This window comes from Taudactylus pleione, unplaced genomic scaffold (assembly GCF_031769625.1).
Source record: "Taudactylus pleione unplaced genomic scaffold, aTauple2 ptg000282l, whole genome shotgun sequence".
NCBI lineage: Eukaryota > Metazoa > Chordata > Amphibia > Anura > Myobatrachidae > Taudactylus > Taudactylus pleione.
The window spans coordinates 4,679,009-4,704,322 of NW_028284684.1; the positions used below are offsets into that span (position 1 = coordinate 4,679,009).

Consider the following 25,314-nt stretch of genomic DNA (forward strand, 5'->3'; position numbering starts at 1 on the left):
GGAGCATCTCCGTCGGAGCAGCTCCCTGATTAGCTGAATGCGACCAGCCTCTGTCTCCCATAGACGTCTATGGTGAGAAATCCCCATAGCCGTCTATGGTGGGAGCCGCTACATAGTAACCGCAAGATTAATTGATGTTAATCTTGTGGTTACATCAATGATACAATGTCGCGACTCCCCAGGGATCCCCGGCCTGGACTGACTAGCAGTCAGGGATAATGCTTTGGCTGGGGAAACCGGTGAAAGGTTTTCCCTGGCTGTGGCATTATCCCCCTGCTAGAAAGAGTTCGGTGCTGGTTCTGGAATTTTCAGTGGACCCCTACTCGTTTTGTCCCCTGATTTTCCAGCTCAACAAAGCCCTGTGCTGGTTCTTAGTATACAGGGCCCCCTACGCATTTTGGTCCCTGTATTTTTAGAACCAGAACAGGCTTTATAAAGCTCGGGGCTGGTTATGCTTTTGGGGAGGGGGTGCACGTCATTTTTTTTTATTTTATAACATTTAACATAAGTACACACCGAAACATGTACATATCTCATGGATATGTGCATATTTCTGTGTTAATCTGACCTGCTCAGGATGTACTCGCTAGCCTGAAGCAGGTCTATTATTTGGGGACTTTTGGTAATCCTTTTTTTGCGAGTCTGAAACAGACACTCTATTACATTGGGCGAGTTGATTGTTTTCAATGTGAAAACATCTGGATGCGAGTTTGAGAATGGAGAGTTTTAGTAACTCTGAAAAATGCGAGTTTTAGTGAACAGACACCCTATTACATTGGAGAGTTGTGAAAAATTGCGAGTTTAGCACCAAACTCACAATTTACCAAAACAGACTACCTATTACATTTGGCCCTATGTGTTTTCTAACGCTGTGTGTTTTCTGTAAGTCTACCGCTACCATTTTTATTTTATATTGTTGTATGTACCTTTGTAATCATTCTTTTCTTTGTAACATTCTTTTTAAGCATTCTACTACCTTTTTCTGTAAATAAAGTATTCTTTATTAGTTTATTTCCTATATGCTTCAAACCCTAGTCTTTGAAGAGATTATTAGTGACGCTACACATATTGTTAAGTACGGGAAGCAGAGGGTTGGTTTTAGCGAACTGTGTGGTCATCTGGGACGCCGAGTCTGCACAATTGTGGAGAGGTTAAGCAACAGATTAACTGAGTGGGAATCTTGTTGCTGGGCCTGTGCAATTATTGGGATAATAGAGGACCGGTGGCCTCTTTAAATTGTTTCCATCAGTAGTGGCAGTTTCGTAAGTAAGGTATTTGTATTACGGCGCTCTGTCTATAGCAGAGGTACCCCCCATGTCAAGGATACTGGGTATGTGTGCCTGACAAATGGTTTGCAGCTTGTGGGATAGGAGATATATTTATTTTCTGGAGCATCTAAGTGTAAAGCTGGCCACACTCTAGACCACTTACATCCAACCAGCCAACTTGTTGATTGGTTGGAATGAAAATCTGGTAACGTATGGGAGCAAATGATGATCAGCAATTTGCTCCTAAATGCCAGAAAACAGATGAAAATGGTCGTCAGACAAGTTTGTTAAATGTTTGATCTAAACAATTTGTTCAAACAACAGATTTTGTTCATTTTCCGGCATTTGGGAGCAAATTGCTGATTGTCATTTGCTTTCATAACTTACCAGATTTTCATTCCAACCAATCAACAAGTTGGCTAGTTGGATGTAAGTTGGCCTAGTGTGTGGCCAGCTTAATGCTTAAGAAATTATACCTGACACTTAGAATCAGTACCAACTGATTATATGAAAGAGACTCAATGCTTATATTTGGTTACTAAATCATACGTGCAAGCAATACCCCTTCCCGTCTCTTGTTTTTCTTTTCTATCTTTTTTATTTGGCAAAGTAACTGCGGAGAGATGGCAGCTACTTACAAAGATAAAGAGGCACTGATAGACCTTTGCAAGCAGTGAGGTCTCGTCTGGGCGAACGAGCCTAAGGATAGATTGATCAGAGTGCTAATGGAAGGTGATACAGAGCATCATGATGATGGTGAACCAGTACGCAAGAAGAGTTCATCTGCCGGGTTGCTGCGGTAGCAGGAGGTGTGCTTCGGTCTGGACTATTACTTTCTACGGAGAATAATAGCGCAAAGATGGATTCTGATGTGGACGTTGTTATCAAGCATGTGGGGCTTATGGAGACAGCCCCAAAGTTGGATGTTATCCCTGTGTTCCTGGAATCTGCCAGAGCTGCGCGCCTGCCAGAGAGAGAGAGTTCCATAGCACGAGAAGAGAGAGTTGGAGCATGTCAGAGCTGCACACCTGACAGAGAGAGAGAGCTCCATAGTACATGAGGAGAGTTCATCTGGGATTGCTGCGGTAACCTGAAGTGAACTTAGTACTGGACATATACTTTCTGCGGAAGATAATAGTGCCAATGTGGATTCTGAGCTGGATCATTATTTGGACTGTATTATCAAGCATCTAGGACCTATGGATGCTGCTACAAAATTGGGACTGATCCGCCAGTTCCAGGAGGATGCCCATGCTGAGCACCTGGCCGAGAGGAAAGCTGCAGAACGCCAGGCTGAGAGAGAATTTCAGCTACGGATGGCACAGCTCCAAAGGAGGAGTGATTTCTCCCAGCCCAGTGAGACCAGGGAGGTAACAGTTAAACCTCGCCGGGAGCATTTCCCTCCTATGTCTAAGGATGGAGACCTGGAAATATTTCTGGAGCGGTTTGAAAAAACCTGCCGGCAATATCATTTGCCGCCAGTGGAATGGGCCGTGTTTCTGATCCCCTGTTTGAGGGGTTAAGCTATTGAAGTATTTGCATCACTTAACGATGATGATTATGAGGCTATAAAGCAGACCTTAATAATGGAACTTAACCCAACCACAGCTTTTTATCATCAAAGATTCTGTAATTTACACCATGGAGCTGATAAGAACTATTCTGATGTTGTGGATAGTTTGCGGTCCACCTTGCATCAGGAACTGGGACGACTGGCTGTTAATACTTTTGATGATCTTGTGGACTTACCCGTCAAAGAACAATTTCTGCCTTTTTGCTCTGTTTTAGGGAAATTGCCAGATTCACCACAGGTTGTATGTGCTAATGATAAATTGTGCCATGACATGAGTTTGTGTACAGATTATGCATTAAAATGTACTACTGATGATTTATGTTTAGAGATACAGAATAATGAGGAACTGTATATTGAACCTGTTAGAACTTGTGGGGAGAAGACTGTATACAATGTTCCAAAAGGTGGGAGTTCCCTGTATATAGCTGTGGGCCTGTGCAGTCAGGAGGCTCAGCCTGCAGATCTTCGTCTACAGACTGACCTTGCTGCTGACAGGAGAGCCCACGAGGGGGAGCCAGCTTTGAGCCCATACCCTCACCAGAGTTCAGGGGTATATGAGGTAGAAGGAGATGCTTCTGCTCTCCTGTACAATAGTGATCTTAGTCTGCAGAATGAGCTTTCTGCTGACAGGAAAGCCCACAAGGGGAGGCCATCAGTGAGCTCTTACCCTCACCAGAGGTCACAGGTCAATGAGAAAGAGGACTGTTGGGATACTACAGAATACTAAGAGAGTTGAGATAGGAGATGAGGATTCTGCTCTCCTGTGCACTAGTGATAAGGCCCACAGTGTTAATGTTGAAACCTGCAGTTGTGTAGAAGTTTGTGATGACGCTGACATAATTGGTAATGCCTTTGATAACTACCAAAATGTAAATGTACATGACTGTGCAGAAGTGTATTATGATCTTGCTATGCAATGCTGGGTAAAGGAGGAGCATAGGTACGAGAGTGAAAAGGTCACTTGCAACACTTGTATGTCCCGCATGGTGGAAACCACTCAGTCTGTACTTGGTACTGGTGTGGACAGTGAGCTAGTTAAACTGGGTGAAGATTCTGCAGCATTTAACCCTATAATGCCAGAATCTAGCCCTGTAGCTTGGTATAGCTCAGACCAAGAGGTAGGGACTGCAGATGCTGTGCATGCAGCTGGTGGACCTGGTTTAGGTAAACCTGAGAAGGAGTCTATAGAGGGCCCATATGTCATTCACCAACGCCTGAATGACGTGACTTATGTGGTCATCATATAACCATGATGAAAGCTCATCATGACAGGGAGTCTTGGGCCGGCCAGTATGCAGTCTGCCAGAAGAGGGTGAAATTGACCTTCTAGCGGACATAGTCAGTACAGCCAGGGAGGCAGGATCAATAGAAGATGCTGAATTTAGAGTCCGGCTTTCTAAGCCGCAGCGGGCCCAGCTGAGCAAATGCTTCCGCCACTTTTTAGCCTTTATTTCCTTCACAGGGATCCTGGGAAAGATGATCCCTGATGTTCACCAGGTGAACACTAAGACCATCTTCCCATTAGGCAACCTGCTTATATAGTTTCCCTAGAAGTCAAAGCAGATATTCCTGTGAGATCAGAGAGGGTGTGTCAATCTAGAGCCAGAAAGGAGGGATCAGGCACAGCTAAGTGTCACTGTCAGAGCCCCTGCCTGAAGAAAAAGTCAATTGTTTATTTGAGCCGAAAGCTTTTGGTAGAATCAATAGCAGAAGCTAAGGTGGTACCTTACAAGGAATTTGTAGGAGATGAGCTTGGGGAATGATGGAGCAGTCAATCCCCATGCCATCTCTTAAAGGGGGGAGGTGTGAGGAATAAAGCGCTATGGCACATAGTGCGAATTATAGTTTAGACATCATAACAGATTGGCAATTAAAAGCCATAGAATAACTGGGCTCTCTCATGAGGGCAGTATGGGATAGACGCTTGAGGAGAGATCTGGTAGATCATATCCCCACGCCTCTTCTTAAATGGGGAATTGTGAAGAATTATAGATTTTATATGATTGTGAGTTTCTTCTATAACAATTTGTTAATTTGTTGTTGAACTCTGGCCCCTCACTGGTCAATAAGATGCTAATGTCATGACTCACATGGTAATTATCCTTTAAAAGTGTACAAGGCAGGAAACCTTTTGGTTAAAGTATTGCCCAGGTCTTGAAATTAACAGATACAGGCTAAGTTCCCACTAGACTGTTAATGAAATTAGGAAATACAACACAGATTTGTCTAGCTCAGAGCCTGTCTGTGTGTCCACTCAATTATGGTAACATTGTCACCAGGGCATGCGTATTGCTCAGCCTTTTGTGTGCATCTATAGACAGTCAGCACCCTAGGGGGTAAAACAAAGAGTAACAGGCTGACATTTAGGTGTGATGAGATCTAGCAGATCAAACAAAGTCATATTTGGATGGTTTATGTTATAAAATTGATGTATCAGTGATAGCTGGAAGCTTGTAAAATTATATACCTATAACGGGACTCCATATCCAGGTTGTGTGCGATTCCCATATCACTGAGACAAAGGGGTAAATTTACTAAGATGGGAGTTCTATTAAGAAGTGATGTTGCCCATAGAAACCAATCAGATTCCAGGTATTATCTTCTAGAAGATGCTAGCTAAATGAGAAGTAGAATTTGATTGGTTGCTATGGGCAACATCACTTCTTAAATAGAACTCCCATCTTAGTAAATTTACCCCATACAGTTTTGAAGATATGAGATCTCTCAGGAATGCACTATGACAACCACATCATATTTACAATTTTATAAAATATGGACCAGTATGATGAACATCCCATATTGTAGGTAGTCCACCCACAGGGGAAGTTATTAGGCTTATTCTGTTATAAGTTTAAAGGGATTTAAACTTAGCTGGGAGGATCCTGTACTTCAATTATCTAATTCACCAATCGGAACGGATGGATACGACATCACAGGAGCTGTGATGCGCTTCTGATAAAAGGGATTGAAGCTCTGGGTTCAAACTGGGGGATCAATTTGTTGCATTGAAGTTTAACCTGAAGTCTCTGCATTTCTTACCATTCCTCCTGGGCAGAACGCTACGTGTTTTCTAATGCTGCGTGTTTTCTGTAAGTCTACCTCTACCATGGTCTCAGCGAACTGTGTGGTCATCTGGGACGCTGAGTCTGCGCAATTGTGGAGAGATTAAGCAACAGATTAACTGCGTGGGAATCTTGTTGCTGAGCCTGTGCAATTATAGGGATAATAGAGGACCGTGGGCCTCTTTAAATTGTTTCCATCGCTGGTGGCAGTTTTGTAAGTACGGTATTTGTATTACGGCACTCTGTCTGTAGCAGAGGTACCCCCCACGTCAGGGATACTGGGTACGGGTCCCTGACACTTATAATGACCATACCCTGGCATACCTTTGTCATTGACTGATAATTAACATGTAGAACTTGACCTCTTAAAGACAGTTATACAAAATGTGTCTTACAAAAATATATTTTATATGGATTCAAGTGAAACAAAAGCCCCCAAGTACTGATGAATTACTATACTTATAATTGCAAATCTAAGAATACTGAAGCCAGCCTGTGGAAAGTGTGCATAATGACTGTACATAAATCATTAGACAAAACGCCCACTCTTGTTTTCTAAAACTCAATCTCAAGATGGCATTATTTTATCTCTATATTCCAGTGAATATTCATTTGTATCAACAGTGACTCATGGACTGTGAAACCTTCCCTTTTAGTGATTAGAGGAAATTAAACTAATCCTTCTTTGGCATCCTCTACGCTGCCTTGTAGGAAGTAATACAATACCTTAATATATTTAGGATACCTAGTATAATTAAAACCATATTTTTAATGCTTGTATATCACTCATACTAATGTAGCATACAAGCAATGAAAGGCATTAAGCTTGAATATGGCATAGGTTCAATAAATTATTTTCATGCTATTCACCATTTTACAGTGATGTCCCTTAAAGCTGATTATTTATCATTCGATCCTTAGATAAAATGTTACGGACTACACAGAATCAGAGCAAACATAACTATTTTATTTTCTTTTTCAAATATCAGTTAATGTGACTACTGTACTTAACATCTTACATTAATTACATTTGTAGATATTATATAACATAAAGGGAACTTTTGCAGGGAAGTGCTGATCACATACAGGTTTGGAAAAGAATCCCAAGGCATGATCTACTAACAGAATGGACAGGACCCATAGGTTAGGAGATCCCACATAGGAACAAGAGAATAGTCAGACAGTACAGGGTCACTTGTTCAAAGAGGGTCAAAAACAATAAAGTTAAATAGTCAGACAGGAGTCAATATCATGACATGATGTAAACATAAATGTATTATATTGAGACAAAAATATATAACACAAAGAGTGTGAATTAGTGAGAGATCGTCTAAGTGACAAGCTTCATGAATGCTCTGTGGAAAAAGAGGAATATCTACATATGCTGGAGAATTACACTCAGGGATACAAAAGACACATACATGTTTGTATTCAAGCAAGTTTTGAGGAGCATATACAGATGTTCCAGTCCAACTTGGCTACTTCCAGAGCAACTTCATCGTGTCTTGTTGAAAGAAATCTATGTTTAGAGGAAATTCTGCATGAAACAGCAGAACAAAGTGAGGTTTTGGAAAAAGAACTTTACCATGTACGTGCTGTGATTGAGGAGTTAAAAGAAGAGAATATGTACCTAAAAAATGTCTATCAGGTGAACAGAAACAGTTGCACAATCACCAGGTGGAAAAGAGTGCCAGAGAAAAAGAGCTTGTGTGTAAAATAAAAGTTGCAGAATCTGAAACACCTGAGCAAACATTGGGATTTGTTTAACTTGAAGATATGGAGAGCAATCTTCTGCAAGCTAAGAATAAGTTGGAAAGCGCAATTGGAAAAATTACTTTCTACAACTGAGGAAAAGTGCCACTTGGAAGTGCGAAAAGCAGAAAATGAAAATAAGTTAGACTACACTCTGAAATCTGATTCTAGCCATGTTGATACAATTGATCAATTTACAAATAGTGAGTCAAAGCTGAAAAACTCCCCAAAAACTACTGTTAGTAAATGACAGAATCCTGTAGTGGTCTATGTGAAAGTATCAATGTTTGGTCGATAGTCGATTTTGCCTTTAGTAAATCCCCGATTTGCAAATCACACAGAAAAGCACCTATAAATACACCAAAAAGACAAAATCAACCTTTAGTAAATATACCTGTGTAAGTGTGAAGAGTTGTGGAGGGATATGCTCCTGTACATGAAACAGTTATGCAACCAAGTCAGAACTTGTACTACAGATACATTTGTTTGTGTTGGAATTGAAGAGAAATTGGAAAGTCTCACCCTCCTAGGGACATTCACGTTCTCGGAGGTTGCTTCTTTAATCACAGACATTACAAAAAGTGTGTAGGATGAAGATTTAACCTCCTGTCTTCTGATGTGGGGGAAATTGTTGAAGCTCTAAAGTACAGCAAAATAGATATTGATGCGGCTATAAATTGAGCTAGAGGTTCCAGAAAAAGAATTGGAAGTTTGGAAATGGAGAAAGAAGCACAAAAGGCTTTATCTGAAATGTGTTATAATGGAGCAAATTTTGGCAAAATTTTAAAACATTGTCACACAACTGCTGGACAATTCATGTAAACAAATAACGTTCCATAATATCAGGAATAAAAAAAGAGACACAGGAATTTGGAAGATGAGACCACCAGTTGACAGAGGAAAGTGAAGAGGGACATCCCCATGAAAATGCATCATCCCAAGATGCTCATCTCAGGGATTGTGAGCTGAGGAGAGGGAAATGTGGTATAACGAAGCTAGTTTGAGTTGGTGATCCACTGAATCTGATGGTGGGATCTGCCAAAACAACTTTAAAAAAGGGTGTGACTAAACCTATCTGTTGCCCAGAGAATACAGAATAGGTTGGGCTGTGGCAGCCCAGCCAGGCCAGGAGGCCAGTTGGTCATATCAGCTAGATGTAGCCCGGATTGAGACGTGAAGTTGTGCACAGACTAGCTGCCCTGGATAGTTCAGGCTGAAGAAGTGAGCTAGTGCCCTGAATGGGGGCTAGTTTGTTTCTTATTTTCTGTTGCTGACAATATTAAAGCATCATTTTGTTTGTTAACCTAGACAGGCTGTATGGAGACCATTATTTGAGCAGGACAAAATAGAGTAAGTTTATATATCAGAGTTGCACATTCTCTTTCCAAGGTTCCTGTGCACCAAAAGACATAGATTTTGTGTTCTTCTGGAGTGCCAAAAATCTTTTGCTTCACGACATATACACACATTCTTTTGATTTCATTCATATTGACAAATGGACACTTAAACAAGCACAATGTTATCTTTATGCTCACTCACTTTTCCCCAGCTCCATAGCTGTCCAGGGCAGATGTTACAGACACAATGCAGATCACCAGCGAAGAACCTGAAATAAAAGAAGGTTTTCAGATAAATGAATTAGTGGCATCAAAAGTTTTACTGAAAACCATTCATTTTGTAACAAGAAGATAAGACAACTAAGTTTATCATTTCAGTACTTTTTAAAAATAAAAAAAGCAACTACTGAATGTTACTGCACTGATTTTCCAAACTATAGCAAGTAAGAGCTACAATGGCAGCAACAACAGCTCTAAATAAATCAGACATCACACTAAATTTAAAGTGATAAATTAATATGTAGACACTCTCCAAAATGATAGTTATAGTTATGACTAGTTATCTTCTGAAATCTCATGGGAAAAATATCCACAGGAATTCTGATAACTGTTGGAAAATAAGAGGAAGCAAATAACTACACAGAATTAAACTGAATTGCACTGAAAGAAACCCTATGCTTCTGTCAGTACTGACTCAGGGCCTGATTCAGCAAGGAACGCTGTTGCTAATATGCACGCAATCGGCCGATTGTTGCGTTCTGCGTATGCGACCTAGCCACTGCGATTGCAGAGACTACACAGACCCATCGCAGAGTGATTGAGAGGAAGTGCCGTTTGTGGGTGGTGACTGCATTGCGATGGTGGTGGAGTTGCTTGCTATTGCAGTTGAATTGCATGTGTATGCAATATTGCGATCCGTAGTGAATCAGATCTATATAAACAATGGTTGCCCTGGGTATATTGGGCCTGATTCAGCAAGGAACACAGTTGCTAATACACACGCAATCGGATGATTATTTGGTTCTGCGCATGCGTATGCTTTGCAGTACGCTTGCGCGAACTAACCACTGCGATCGCAGAGACTATGCAGACCAATTGCAGAGTTATTGCTAGGAAGTGCCGTTTGTGGGTATTGATGGGGGGTGGTCGAGTGAATGCAGGCATACCAATGCGTTTCAACGCCGTTGCAGGGTCGTACATAATTTATCCACTGCGAAGCCATACATAGTGTGAGGTCTCACAGCGTGCGTGGCTGTTAGCAATTTCTGAGTATGGACAGGGCTTGTGCAACTATGTGTATGGGTCTGATGGCACTCAATTGTGCCGTTGGTTTTGCTATTCTGCTAAGTATTATGGATGTGCATATGGTAAAGTGGGCATCCTTATGTAGTGCTGAGTTTCAGTTGCGATCGCAGTGGAGTGGCTTACTATCGCAGTTGAACTGCATGCGTACGCAATAATGCGATCCGTAGTGAATGAGGCCCAATGTCCTCCAGTCTCCCTATTCAGCCCTCACTGACATCCCACCCCACTGCAAAACTGTAAATTGTGGCAACACCCTGAGGGGTGCAGGGCAATGATGAACCTATTTGCTTACATCCACGTCATCATGCCCCCACATTCCCACACGTCATTGTAAAAGAGCTCCAATATTAACTTATCGCAGTGCCATTAGATAGGTATGCAAGGGCCAGAAGATTTAGATTTTAAATAGCTCAACACTCAAACAAAGGAACAAGCATGAGTGCAATAGGAGCTACAACAGGATATAACACCTAGCAGAGTCTCTTGTTACAGACAATAAGGATGTGTGGTGGTTTGAGCTGGTGCAATGCTTCCCCCTCTTCCTCTGGCATTCCCATCCAAGACACACACACACCAGGCTTCCTGAGATCTGGAGATACCACACTTGCTTTATAAGTTCTGTGCTAACCATATTACTTCTGTACTAAACATAAAACACAATTTTCTTTATACACATACTTTCTGCTATAACACTCGTTTCTTTCATTTATTTATATGCTATTCTCTCGCTCTCTTTTTCTGAAATTAAACACAGACACACACCTGGCTCACTGAACTTCTCTAACTATTCAAGATATTCTGTCCTATGTAATAACTTGTCTGTATCTTCTATAATAACTCTATTGCCTAACCTTTCCTTACAATGAATTTGAAATTCTCTCTCTCTCTCTCTTTGGGCGGAATTCAATTGTATTCGCAGCCCGCATCTCCCGTCTAAAGTGACAGGAGATCGCGGGCCGCTATACAATTGTCCAAGATGTTCGCGCTGGTCGCGCCCATAGAGGTCAGGTTTAGCTGCGTAAAGCAGCTAAACCTGACCAAAGTGCTGAGCGCGATCGCGAAAAGTGATGTTTGGGCGCCCAAACATGTCACTTTTCGCACATTTCAGCTCTCATCCCCCAGGGGCTGCGAGCTGAAATGTATCGCTGGCAGCTGATCGCGCCCGACAGGAGCAAGAATAGAATAGCTCCATCGGGCGCGATAGCGGCTAGAAATAATTGAATTCCGCCCTTTGTCTCATCTACATGCTCACAGGCTACACCATCAGGGCTACCAGACCTTGCCATGAGGTTTCACCCCACATACATAGCAACACAAAGACACAAGGACGACCTCATGGCTACCATGCCATGAGGCTCCAACACAAAGCACACTCTCTCTCTGTACCCACACATGTATTTTCACATAATCACATCCATACACACATAATTGTTTTCTCTGATAGATTGCCCTCCACAGTTTATCTATAGACTAGTAGTTTCGGCGGATGTGCAGGGAGAACAATTTACCCTTAATTACAGTATATCATATATCCCCCCATACACACACGCATGTACACTTCTCACACTACTTCCAGCCATGTGCTTTCTTTATATCACATTCTTATACACACGTACACAGAGGAGAGCAAAATTATATAACACATGCATACAATTTCCTTACATACACACATACATATATATACATATATTTGCATGAACACCAAGGTTTTATACTAGTGAAAGATTAAATCGAATCTGCATTGAAGTTTATTTAGCAACTGCATGGGGTCATTCATTACTGGGATTAAAGTTAGAAAATCACTTCTGAAGTTATGTACTGTACTGCATACTGTATTATCCTTTGTATTATTCGTATGTAAACCATCTATTACCTTGCAATTCCCGTTTATGGAGTAAAATACTTTTTATATCATGTATATGGTCTGTAGATAACGGAGTATGATTTCAAGGTTTATTTAATATGTAATGTAATAATACATTATGGGTAAGACTTGATAGATTTGTCAAGGGATATTTGTGTGGTTTGGGCCCGTTAATAGCTTGCATGTTTAGCTCACATGGAGCTTTGGTTGTTATGCAAAACATAACAATGGCAACTCTCTGTCTGGGTTTTTTATGGTAAAGGACGGAATACGTAAAAAGACTGTATGGAAGATTAATAAAGTAATCTAGGGGGTCACAGATGTAGCAATATCAGACAGAGAAAATAGATTAAAGAGGAAAATATTGCGTCATATTCCTATACAATTATAATCGTCACTATTGATGAAGAGAAGATTTGTGTAACTATGAGACCCTCAGAGAGGAGTGGAGGTCGCGCAAACCCCGGAAAAACACACTCTAACAGTCATCATGCCCCCACATTCCCACACGCCATCATGCCCCCACCTTCCCATTCGGTCCATTTCAGTAGATAGTGGGAGGGATGTGGAAGGATAAACTCCCAGGAGTTCATGGTAAGTCTTTTTAGGACAATAGGTTTCATACCATGGCTAAAAATTTTGTTTAAGATTATAGCCTTCATGTTCAGTACAGTACATTGTTGTATTGTGCACAACAAACAAACTTGTAAAACTTGTCATCTTATGTTTGTAATTTGAGAAACACGTATAGCAGTATTTTTAAGACACACAAATGTATATAAATACCCTTTAGTGCACAATATAATGTAATGAAGTGTCACGTACACAAGAGTGAATAGTTATTAATTATTGTAACCTCACAAGGGTATATTCCACGGTATGCAGTCGGGAAGCCGGCGGACCTAATCCCAACAGCCAGCTTCCCGACTTCTTAATCCCAGCGAGGGTTAAATGACAGGCGTCATTTTACCGACGCTGGGAGACCGGCGCCCGGCATCCCGATCGAAGGGACGCCGGGCGCCGATAGCCGCGGGGTGGGGGGGGGGTAACTTTTAGGGTTCCCGGTGGGGACTTAGGGTTAGGCACCACCCCGGGAGGATAGTTTAGGCTAGGGGAAGGGGGGTTAGCGTTAGGCACCCCCGGGGGGATTTAGGGTTAGGCACCCCCCCAGGGGACTTAGGTTTAGGTGGCGGGGAGGGGGGGTTAGGTTTAGGCACTTAGTGGGGGGATTAGGGTTAGGCACAGGGGGTAAGGTTAGGGTTAGGCACCTCTAAGGGAGGGTTAGGGTTAGGGGGTAGAATTGGGTTAGAGAATACTTACCTTGGACGATCGGGATTTCCTCCTCTGCCGGGATGCTGCTGTTGGGATTCCAACCACTGGGCATGGGTCCGGCGGTAAATCATACCGATGTCAACACCTATCATGTTCCATGAAGCATTCCTGAACAATGTTTGCACTGTGGCAGGGCACATTATCCTGCTGAAAGAGGCCACTGCCATTAGGAAATAGTTGCCATGAAGGGGTGTAGAAAAGGGAGGGGGGTTTAACCCCCTATTGTTCCACAGCACACTGAATAATACTTGCAACAATATATGAACACTATATGGTAATAGAACTTCAGAGATATTGGTTGCATGCATTTGCAAATACATGAGAAACTGCTAGGCCACGTAACGGCTTCTCTGTCACTAGCAGTCCCTAACACTAAGGGGTTCACGTCCGGGGTGCAGAGCACCCCAAAATAACGTCCAGCCCAGGGCATCACATGAAAATAGAAAAAGAGTGACAGTGCAGAGTAAAGTATACTGTAGTTGTGTGCGAGTAGTTATTAAGTGTTGAAAAAGAGGATAAAATATATGTGAAAAAATTACATGAATAAAAAACAAACATAAACGCTGATGTGAAAAGTAACTATGTGTATTAAGTGGTGATGCCCTGAGGAAGCCTAGCCAGAGAAGCCTCGGGGGCCCTACGCCCAAACGCTCACCCCAAATGTAATATATACCAATTATAAGGCCTCATAATAAAAGCACATATATATTTTGGCAAATGTAAGGCCTCATGATAAAGGCACATACATAAATGCATCCAAATTGAGAGCCAGCTTACCTGGGAGTCACCCCTGGGAACTCCAACTAGCACTACTAGAACCAGCATGCCCTGCTAATGCTGGCTCATTCATGCATCTCATGACCACAAACAAAAAAAGAGAAGCCGTGATGTGGCCTAGCAGCTTTCCATGTATTTGCAAATGCATGCAACCAATATCTCTGAAGTTCTATTACCATATAGTGTTCATATATTGTTGCAAGTATAATTCAGTGTCCTGAGGAACAATAGGGGGTTAAACCCCCCCTCCCTTTTCTACTTGGTATGACCCCTCCCTTTCATGCACCTGAAAAGTACTACCAGATTGATTGAGCAGCTGCCATGAAGGGGTGTACTTGGTCTGCAACAATGTTTAGGTAGGTGGTATGTGTCAAAGTAACTTACACATGCATGCCAGGACTCAAGGTTTCCGAGCAGAAAATTGCACAAAGTATCACACTACCTTTGCTGCATACTTGTATACTTTTGAAAACTAGTTTAAGGGAGATTATAGTTGGTAATAGAATGCGGAATGCGTCGCACTGTTAACAGGATGTCTCATGCTCTGCTCAAAGGGCGTGTCTAACTCCACCTGTGGGCATATCTATTGCCACTCAGGGTGTGTCCTGCACTAAACCAGGAGACTCCCGCAGGATGCAAGTATGCCCCTTACCCAGTGTCTAGCATACACCCCCTCATACCCACATAGTGCCCAGAAGATGCACAATTCCCATACCCATACAGTGCTTAGTAAACATCCCCATACCCATAATGTACAGTGAACACCCCCCCATACTTACACATTGCCCAGCATACAGCCCCCCATACTCATACAGTAATCACCATGCACTCTCCCATACCAACACAGTGCCCAGCATACACACCCCAAATCAGTGCCCAGTATATACCCCCACATATACCATACAGTGCCCAGAATGCATACCCCATACAGTACCCAGATTGCACACCTCATACCCACACTGACAGTGCCCATCATACACCCCCCATATACATACAGTGAACAACATACACCGCCTATACCCTCAAACTCACAGTACCCAGCATACACCCTCTCCATATCCACACTCACACAGTGCCCAGCATACAAACACCATACCAACTCAGTGCCCAGTATATACCCCACATATACCATACAGTGCCCAACATACACACCTATAAAATGCCCATGATGCACACCCCATACCCATACAGTACCCAGCATGCACACCTCATACACACACTGACACAGTACCCATCATACATCCCCCATACCCATACAATGAACAACATACACCCCCTATACCCTCAAACTCACATTGCCCAGCATACAGCCCCGATACCCATACAGTACCACCATCAGGGGCGCCAAGAGGGAGGGGGAACGGGTCCGGGCTTGCTGGAGGGGCCAGGCAGGGGCTTGGAAGGAGGGAGCTGATTGTCGGCAAGTATGCCTCATACTTTTTTTTTTTACTTGCTTTTGGTACACTGTGTACATTATATCAGGGTGTAACGGGCTAAATGCCATATACTGCTGACAGTAAACTCTAGGGGACTGGATGTCCTTATCCTACCAAGCTAAGATCTGATGTGTGGTAGAGATCTGTAATATGAGCTGGGCATAGATAACTCCACAGGATAGGGAAATGCCCTACAGTAAACCATTTGTAGCATGCAATTAACAGAAATTAATTAGAAAGTAGACTTTAAACACTATAACAGAGACATTGGAGTAAATTTACTAAGGTGAGAGTTTTTAGAAGAGGACATGTTGCCCATGGCAACCAATCAGATTCTACTTAACATTTACCTAGCACCTTCTAGAAGATAATAGCTAGAATCTGTTTAGTTGCTATGGGCAACATCTCCACTTCCAAAAACTCTCACTTAGTCAATTTACCCCATTATGTGACTAAGGTGGAAATTCAATTAGCTGCGATAAGCCGTTTTTCGCTGAAAAAACGGCTTATTGTGTGAATTTGTACTTATCGGGCAATCCTATTATAAGTTTTCACCACCTCCTGAGCAGCTGATAAGTTGTGCAAAACCCCTCCTTTAAGGTAAAAATGTTGGGACTTGGGACCTGATTCAGTAAGGGACGCAAGAGAGAGAATGCACTCACGCACTTGGCCGCTGCGTGCATATGCTAATCAATCCATACGCACGACATTCTCAGCACAAGGATGCAGACACCCAGCAATACATAGTGACGCCCATCTCCCGTTACTCAATGCTCAATCAGTACGCAGGAAAGCGCAAATATCGAGAACCATCGGACCCATACGCACAACAGAGGATGACCTGACCTTGCTCAGGATTTTAGACGCTCGCTGTGTGTAAGGAGACGTCTAGCTGCGTACGTCGCCATACAGCCTTAATTGTGTACGCCCCTGCAACGTTCAAATGCACAGACACTTCTGCGTTCGCCCGACCACCCCCTGCCACAACCCACAAAAGGCACTTCCTGTCAATCAACATCGGCAGGGTCTCCGTGCACATTCTGTATGCTGTGCGCCCTCTACCCTGCCGCAGTTAATGGTTTGCGCACGCACACTGCGTCTTATACGCATGCACAGAACAAAATAATCATCCGAGTGCATGCGTTCTCTGCCTTGCGTCCCTTACTGAATCAGGCCCTTTGTTCAGAACGACTGGGACACCCTCCTTAATGAGTAATTAGGCAAAAGAAAGATTTTAATTAGCTTAATTTGACCAAAATTTGACCAATAATGAAATTTTTGTGGTGAAAAAGTAAATGTGTTGGAAAATGGGTTAACTGATGTGGGACAGGTATATGGGGGTGCTATATGAATGGAACGGGTGTTTTGAAGTTTTTTTTAAAGTGCCTTTAAATTACACAAATATATACTTAAAGGCATTTTATGCACCCCCAATTTAAGGAGAACAATTTATATAAAAAAAAACCCTTGCTTTCTATCTTTTTTTTCCCACTGTTTTGGAAATATGCATAAAATAGCCATTTGACACAATTTAAGAGCCCCAAGTACTTTTATTAGGGCATCTAATATACTTCTATATTGCTTTCCTATCTCAGTTTGCCTTTCTTTGAGGTACAGGTAAATTTCTCAGTTTTCAGCTATAATGTTCACAGGTAACACCACGTACATATATAAGTTATCTCATTATCGCGGCTAATTGAGTCCCACCCTTAAAATGAAACAGCAACAGTTTACCATACCATCCCATACTATGACCCATGAGGTCATGTTAAAGTAATTTTAATACCCAAACATAGCATTTTATACAGAAGGTGTTAAGCACCTCAAACAATGCATAAAACTGTGACAGTTTGTAAATTTGCTTTTATTTTATGATGTGTTACTAGTGTGAAGGCCAGAGCAGGCACAAACTGTATCATCCCTCTTAAAAATGTCACTTATTGAGGAAATTAAAGATGACTGAGCTGTTACAACATGATTCATATTGAAGAAGTGGTGGGATGCTGTAGTGATTGCCCACTTTACCAGGACCTGGAAAAACTCCTCCAAATTCGGAAGTCTTCCAGAAGTTACAGGAGAGTGGGCAATTATGTACCAGTGCAGTCACAGAACAAATATGGACTTACTAAAGGATTTCACTGGACTTCAAAAAGGTAGTTGTGTAAAGGCCTCCATCCCATCTGACATGGGTTGCAAAGATTACAACTGTACAACCCTCATCACATCCTCTGCCATCCCAGTATACTGCTTCCACTCAAATAGCTGTATATGGCTATCTACGTCTATATAGCCAAGCCCACGGAACAGAGCATTACCAGAATGGATGAGTATTACCAAGATCTAGGAAGGTGATCCTCTTTCCCAAGAGTCTGGAAGCACTGAGTAACTAACTATGTCATCAGGGCCAGTTCTAGAACAAGTAGAGCCCAGGGTGAAAATTTCCTTTGGCGCCCAAGCTTAACAAAAAATTAACATATCTCAGGAAAATGCTTTCAACTAGGGATGTGCGCCGACCCCTCTGTTTTGGTTTTGGAGCTGTATCTCCTTCAAGGTTTTGGATCAGCATTTGGTTTTACAAAAGCACCCTTGCGTGTTTTAGTTTTAGTTTTGGATCTGTATTTCTTCTAAAAAAATCATAAAAACTGCTGAAATCACATACTTGGGGCCTATTTTTGTTCCTATAGTATTATTAACCTCAATCACATTTATTTCCAGTCATTTCCAGTCAATTTTGACCACCTCACAGCTCACAATATTGATTTCATCCAGTTTAGGCCAAAAGTTTGCATCGAGCTAGCTGGCTGACTAAGCTAAGCAACAGCAGTGGGTGGCACTAACATGTGGCAGCTTCGCTTCCAACATTACACAGAGTGGTACTGCAGTGGTAGACAGTATGGCAGTTTAATAAACTATACGTCCCCATAGGAAGTTTAAAAACCAAGAATGTTTTAATTAATCAAGAACTAGGTCAGAGGCCCGAGGGAGTTGGAAAATGTTTATGGACTGAAGACAGGGAAAGGATCTGCCTTGATTGGACAACACAGCCTAGCACAGCACAACCATGCACACCCCTGTATTGGACAACACAGCCCAGCACAGCACACCCTTGTATTAGACAACACAGCACACCACTGCACACCCCTGTATTGGACAACACAGCCTCCCCTTGGATGAAGCACAGCCTGACAGCCCGGGACTCAGCAAGCAAATGGCTCCAATCACTGTGGGGAGGGACTTATATACAATCCAAAACCTGCAAGAATCTGACAGCGTGATGATGACATTTGCCTCATTTTGGGATTCGAGTCAGGTGGGAAACTCTGAGCCGGAATCGGATCCCAGCCCGGATCGTGAAATTCGGGTGGGTCCAGTTCTCCACTCATCTCTACTTTCAACATATCAGATAAAACATGTATTATGTGTTTTACGACACTGCTCCTTTAATACATTTCCACCAAAGTAACCTTTCTTCTCCATTCTGGTGTTTCTTCACCATTCTAGTGTCTGGGCACCATTCTATATGTTTTATGCATTGAGTTGCTGCCACATAAATCTCTGATCAGATTTTGGGCCTGATTCATTACGGATCACAACTGCAATTGCAGCTGCGATTACGCACGCAGTCTCACTGTGAAAATATGCTAATGTCTGCGATCGCTACGCCGTCGCAGCCCAACAATAGGACGCCCTCTTCCCCCTACTCCCATCCAAATACTTTGCAAGTCTGCGAAACCATCGGTAATAGAGACATCAGAGACTCAAGCACAATTGCACAAGGTCAGACCTTTCCCAGAAATTGCTAATCTTCTGGTACAATAGAAACAATCGGCCATCTGCGTGCTTAATCACAGTTGCAATCCATAATGAAGCAGGCCCATTTACATTAAGAAGCAGGTGTACTGGGGTAATTAGTAAGCTGGATACTGAGTAGATGTGTATGGCAGAACATTGTGCAGGGTTTGTTTATTAAACAAAGTAACAAATGTATTTTAGTAATTAATTAAAATGGAAAACTGAATTGTTGTTTTAGAATGAATGCAGAGTAATGTTTCCTGTGTTCATTTTAAGGAACTAGTTTTATTGCATCTGGAGTGGAGACTTGGATTATAGCCTCTCCTTTTATCTTGAAAAATGTGTTATTTATATGGCTCCAATAAATTCATGTAGGCTATTAAATAGGCACAAATGTGTGAAATCATTGCAGGGCAGGCACCAGGTCTACTAGCATTGTGTTAAAAAAATGCATGACTGAATACAGCATTGAAATGTTGGTTAACTAGTCTGCCTGCCTGTTCATTTTGAGTTCCGCCATTATGTATATATATTGTGATAGAAGCACTGGAGAAGTTAGGGATGGGATGTATTTGTGTCCCAGATTCCTGTAATATGTGTTTTAACCCCCAGGAAGAGTCTGTTTTAAAAACAGATCTGAGTGTCTGCTTTTGGTAAAAGCTGGAGAATGGGTCCTGGGGGTGTGGGTGTGAGAGAGAAGGGAGGGCTCCATCCACAGGGCTGTTTCAGGTGTTAGGCTTTCAGCCTGAGAGCAGGCTAATGAGTGATTACACCTGGCAGTGGCTCATAAGAGCTGTGTAATGTCTTGGTGCAGTGTCTCACACACCCTGGGGAGAACAGACACTGAGGTTTTGTTCTGAGACACTGTGACATTGGTATGTACTATGTTTGTGGTAAGTCAGTAGGTACTGCCACATGTAGAGAGGGAGTTACCTGTCTAGTTAGAGCCCAGATGGGCTAGGGTTTATTTTTATGTTTTGTTTGTTTGATTATTGGTGACACACAATAAAAACTGGTGCCGACCAGCTTGCACGAAAATCCACGACTAGTGCTGTTTCTTGGCTGCTGTGTGTAAGGAGGTGTCCATCTACCCCAGGAGAGGGACCCCTACCACGATCAAATCACTATATATATATATATATATATATATATAGTAACACGGGGTAATGAAATGAGGACTCCAGACAGGCAGATACTTGGTAAAGCAGTGTCTTTTTCATGGTAGCAGACACTTCACCTTAGCATACGTGAGGTTAGGCCAGGACACACACACAGGCACATAACAGAAAATAAGCAAACAACATAAAAGTAAATGTCTCAGCACTCCTTGTACTAATGTCTGTGGCCCCTCCAGGTCCTGGCACCCTAATACTAACCACCACCCCCAGCCTATCACCTGGCCAATTTGTCTGGCATCAGGATCCAGGACCATCAGGTGTGCGGTAGTTTTAAACTCTTCCTGTGCTGTTCAGTGATGAGTTGCAGCTGGGCCTGTGCAACTGTGAAAACATGGAGTTCCATATTCTATTGTAGCTGTAGAATGTGCCGGTCTTGTTTTCCTCTCCCACTGTGACAACCTGAAATTCCACACCTCCACTGCTAATGCAGGACACACAGGCTTTAACCCAGCCTCCCTTGGAGAGAGCTGATCCCACAGCAATGTGGGCAATTCAGGTGAGAGACAACCCCTCTCACCACACATCCCTCGCATTCGCTTTTCCTAGCTTGGGAAAGTGCACATCTTCTTTCGCGATGGCCGAGACCACTCAGCTTTCTCAAACTTCAGGGGAAATTCGTCCGTATTTCTATGTTGAACTTCCGGCCAATGCTGGTCGACAAACTTCTAGTTCTGGATGGTCAAGAACCAGTGTGTCACTTGAGGTAAACCTCTTTGTTGAGGTGCATCCACCTCAGAGGTGCGTGATCCTTGACCAAGACAAATTCTCTTTCAAGGAGATAATACTTCAGGGCTTCTCCTGCCCATTTTATCACCAAGCATTCTAGCTCATGTATGGCGTATCTTGTCTTTCATGGTAACAGCCTGCTACTTAAGTAGAAGATCTTCGCCCTCAATGGACTATGACAAAACAGCTCCTAAGCCTGTTGTGATGGCATCAGTTTGCAGGACAAAGGGTTTCCAGAAATCTGGTGCCTGTAGAACTGGTTTGGAACACAGGGCCATTCTTATATCTTCCCAGGCTGCTTCAGTTGTTTTGGCTCAGATCATTCTTTCTGGTTGAGCCTTCTTAAGGGTCTAAGTAAGAAGTAAAGTTCTGGATGCAAAATTTGGAATGAAATGGAGGTAATAGCCTAGCAGCCCAAGGAAAGTTCTCATTTGTTTCTTGGTGGAGGGTCTTGGCCAGGACTCAATTGCCTCCACTTTCCGCAGTTGGGGTTTCACTTGCCCATTGCCAATCACATACCCGAAGTAATTGACCTCTGAAAGTCCAATGGTACACTTTGCTGGATTAGCCATAAACCCATGCTGTCGTAAGCTGTTTAGCACTTCTTGGACTTTGGGCAAGTGTTCTTCTCAATTTTCTGTATAGATGACAATGTACCCCTGGGATGGCTTCAGCAGGAGATCCATGGCATGCTGAAATGTCGCTGGTGCCCCATGAAGGCCAAAAGGGAGAATTTTATATTGAAACAGGCCATCAGGGGTCGAGAAGGCAGTCTTCTCCTTGGCGGTCTCACTTAGGGGAATTTGCCAATATCCCTTTGTGAGGTCCAGTGTCGTAAGATACTACTCGTCAATTTTCTACTAATTCACCCATGGTAGCGGGTATGCTTCAAACCTGGAAACCGATTCAGCTGCCTAAAGTTGTTGCAAAAACGTATGGCTCCTGATGGCTTGGGGACCAACACAATAAGACTTGACCATTTACTGCTGGACTCCTCAATGATTCCAAGTTGGAGCATCTCTTTCACCTCTTGCTGGACTGCTTGTCGCCGTGCCTCAGGGATGCGATACAGTTGCTGCTTTACAACCATTCCTTCAGGCATATTTACCTCATTCTCTACTAAGGCAGTCTGGCAGGGAAGAAAACACATCCTGATTATTGCAAACTACGCTTCCGCTTCTTTTTGCTGTTTTGTTGACAAGGTTTTGGCAAGCAGAACTTCTGTAGGGCCAATCAAACTAAAGTGGCCCACAGGAACCTGAGGGGTGGCAGTTTCCAGCACATTCATAGCAACATCTATATTGGGTATAACATCTCTGACAATATTTTTGTCTGGCCGTAACTTGGCAAAGTGTTGCAGATTTCTTTCCTCAGACATTAATTGCACAGAGGTTCTCTCTCCAAAGAAGACTGGCCATGCTTTTCCACTCTTCTCCCTTTTCCGAGAAGGGCCTTGGAGACTTTACCGTGGCATTGTCTCTGTGAAACTGCATCCCAATATGATAGGATAGGGGAGCTTAGGACCCACTGCGGCGACCACCTAATAAGTGTGCCTCTTTATGTTGAGGCCACTCGCACTCGGGAGACGTTTCCTGTGGATACATGAACGCAGAGTACTTCGACTAATTCTGGCACCTTTTCCACTGGCCTGGGCAGAACAGCCTCTGATATCAGGGTTAGCTCACTCCCTGAATCTATAATAGCTGGGAGTTCTCAGCCATTCAATGATAAAGTTTCCCACATTAATGGGGGTCTGGAATCCTGGGGTACCATTATGCAAAAAGCAGAGTACGAAGCACCCATACTAGCAACCCCACACTCCATAGGTTCTGTTTTTCTGGGACAGTCCCGTCATATGACCTGGCTCTTTGCACTCATAGCAAACAACCCTGGCATCGTCAGCATTGTTTCCTTGAGGAGGGGTGACAGTTAGGGTCACAGGCCAATGGGGGTGTCATCTTTATGGGTCGCCCATTCCTTGGTTTCTTTTCTGGCATTTTTGTCATATTTCCTGTGGTCTCATACCGCTCCAACACTGTACTTAATTCCTCTAGATTTTTAGGATCAGCATGTATGACCCAGCGCTGCATATTCTGCCCTAGGGTTCTTATACACTGGTCAATAACCATCTCTACAATCTGAGCGGCAGTGTGGTCTTTTGGCTGGAGCCAACTCCGCCCATCTGGCGAGTTCTGCAACCTGCTTCCGAATAGGGATCCCTGATATTAGGGCCCATTCATGGAAGTGCTGGGCTTTCCCAGAAGGAGTGAGACCTGACCTGGCCAGAATAGCACTTTTGACTAGGTCATATTTCTCTGCATCAGCAGAGGACCAATCAGCATAGGCCTCACCAGTGAGATAGGGGTCAAGTCTATCAGCCACAGAGCAGTATCCAATAAACCCCAAATATTGTTTGGTCGCTAATTGACACCCGCGATCGGCAAAAAACAGGCATTTTTTGCCGATTATCCCCGATTTTCACCAATGTTTTTTTTCACCCTATCCTATTATTTATGTTGAAATAATTAGATAGTTCTCCCGCAAACACATAGGTGCCGCAATAAGCTCGCGGACCTATGTGTTTTCGCCTTTTTTTATGTGAAATAACAGCAATTATCGTGGATTCTTTTTCAGGACACATCAGGTCCCAAAAAGAAACCCTGATAAGTGCCCGCATCAGGCCGACTTCAGGGCTAATTGGATAGCCCCGGGAAAGGTAATTAGCGCAGTAATTTATCTGCTGCCCATTTTAAACGCTGTGTGACCCTTTCAAATATCAGCAAATACATCTCTGGGTCATCTGAGGCAGATATTTTATGCAGATGCCCTGCAACATTTGCTGTGCCCACTGATTGGGTCAATAATTGTAACATTTGCTCCTCTGTCTTTTGATGGGAGGCTAGCAAAAGTATTATAGTACGAAAAACGTTCTCAATTTTTTTAGTGGGAGGTGTATGTATAAGTGTAGGTGCTTTTATATAAGAGCAATGACAAGCCAATATACATGGCAATGCAGGTCTCCTTGTGCCCACTGGCCCCAGACACACAGTGTTCTTTGGCTGCCACAGTCCCACTTAGACTGTTGCTACAGGCAGCCTGGCTGGTCTGCTTCAGTCCTTTTTGGACTGACTCCACTGAGCAGCCCTCATGTGTGGTCACACTTCCTTTTTCTTCCCTGTGTGGGTGGATCCCTCCAGTCCCACACAGAATATGTGGCTCACTATTGCCACCTAGCTTGATATTGCCACACATCCCCCTCCCTAGCTCAAAACCCCTGGGTTGAGTGACATGGGACAAGGCATTCTCATGGTGATGTCCTACTTCACTTTTTTCATCAGGGCCCTTCACCACATCCACGAATATCATCCAGACTTGTCTGTCATCTGGTGGTCTCATCATCCAGGTTTCTGTGTCTTCTTTTTTTCTGACCTTATACAACTTTCTGTAAATTGTCCATCAGGCAGCCTAGCTGGTCTGCCTCAGTCCTCCTTGGCCTGACTCGACTCGGCAGCCCTTAGGTGTGGTCACATCTCCTTTTTCTTCCCTGTATGGTGGATCCGTCCAGTCCAACAAATAATCCGTGGCTCACTATCGTCACTTAGCTTGATATTGCCACTATACTGTATACACACACACACATATATATGTATATATATATATATATATATATATATATATATTATTGTGTGTGTGTGCGTGTGTGAATATATGGTCCTGGAGAGATTTAGGAGCATTGCAGAGGCCACAGAAACAGTCCTGACTCCTGAGTGACACATTTAGTAGATGAGTTTACAGAACTAACCCCTGCCATTGCTGGACTGGAAGGATGTGCATGTTAAAGGACCAGGCTGTGTGCAGTTCAATTCCAGTTACAGCTATTATACAGTAGCACTGGCTGGCAGGTACTCACAT

General features: G+C 43.1%; 1 protein-coding gene across 1 annotated transcript in view; it reads right to left on the reverse strand.

Moving 5' to 3' along the window:
- Positions 1 to 25,314, reverse strand: part of ADGRD1 (adhesion G protein-coupled receptor D1) — a 596,761-nt gene that overhangs the window by 114,997 nt on the left and 456,450 nt on the right. The window contains exon 20 of the mRNA XM_088482162.1: positions 9,195 to 9,261. Within this exon, the coding sequence (XP_088338288.1) occupies positions 9,195 to 9,261 (67 nt within the window). The remainder of the gene's footprint in view (positions 1 to 9,194; positions 9,262 to 25,314) is intronic.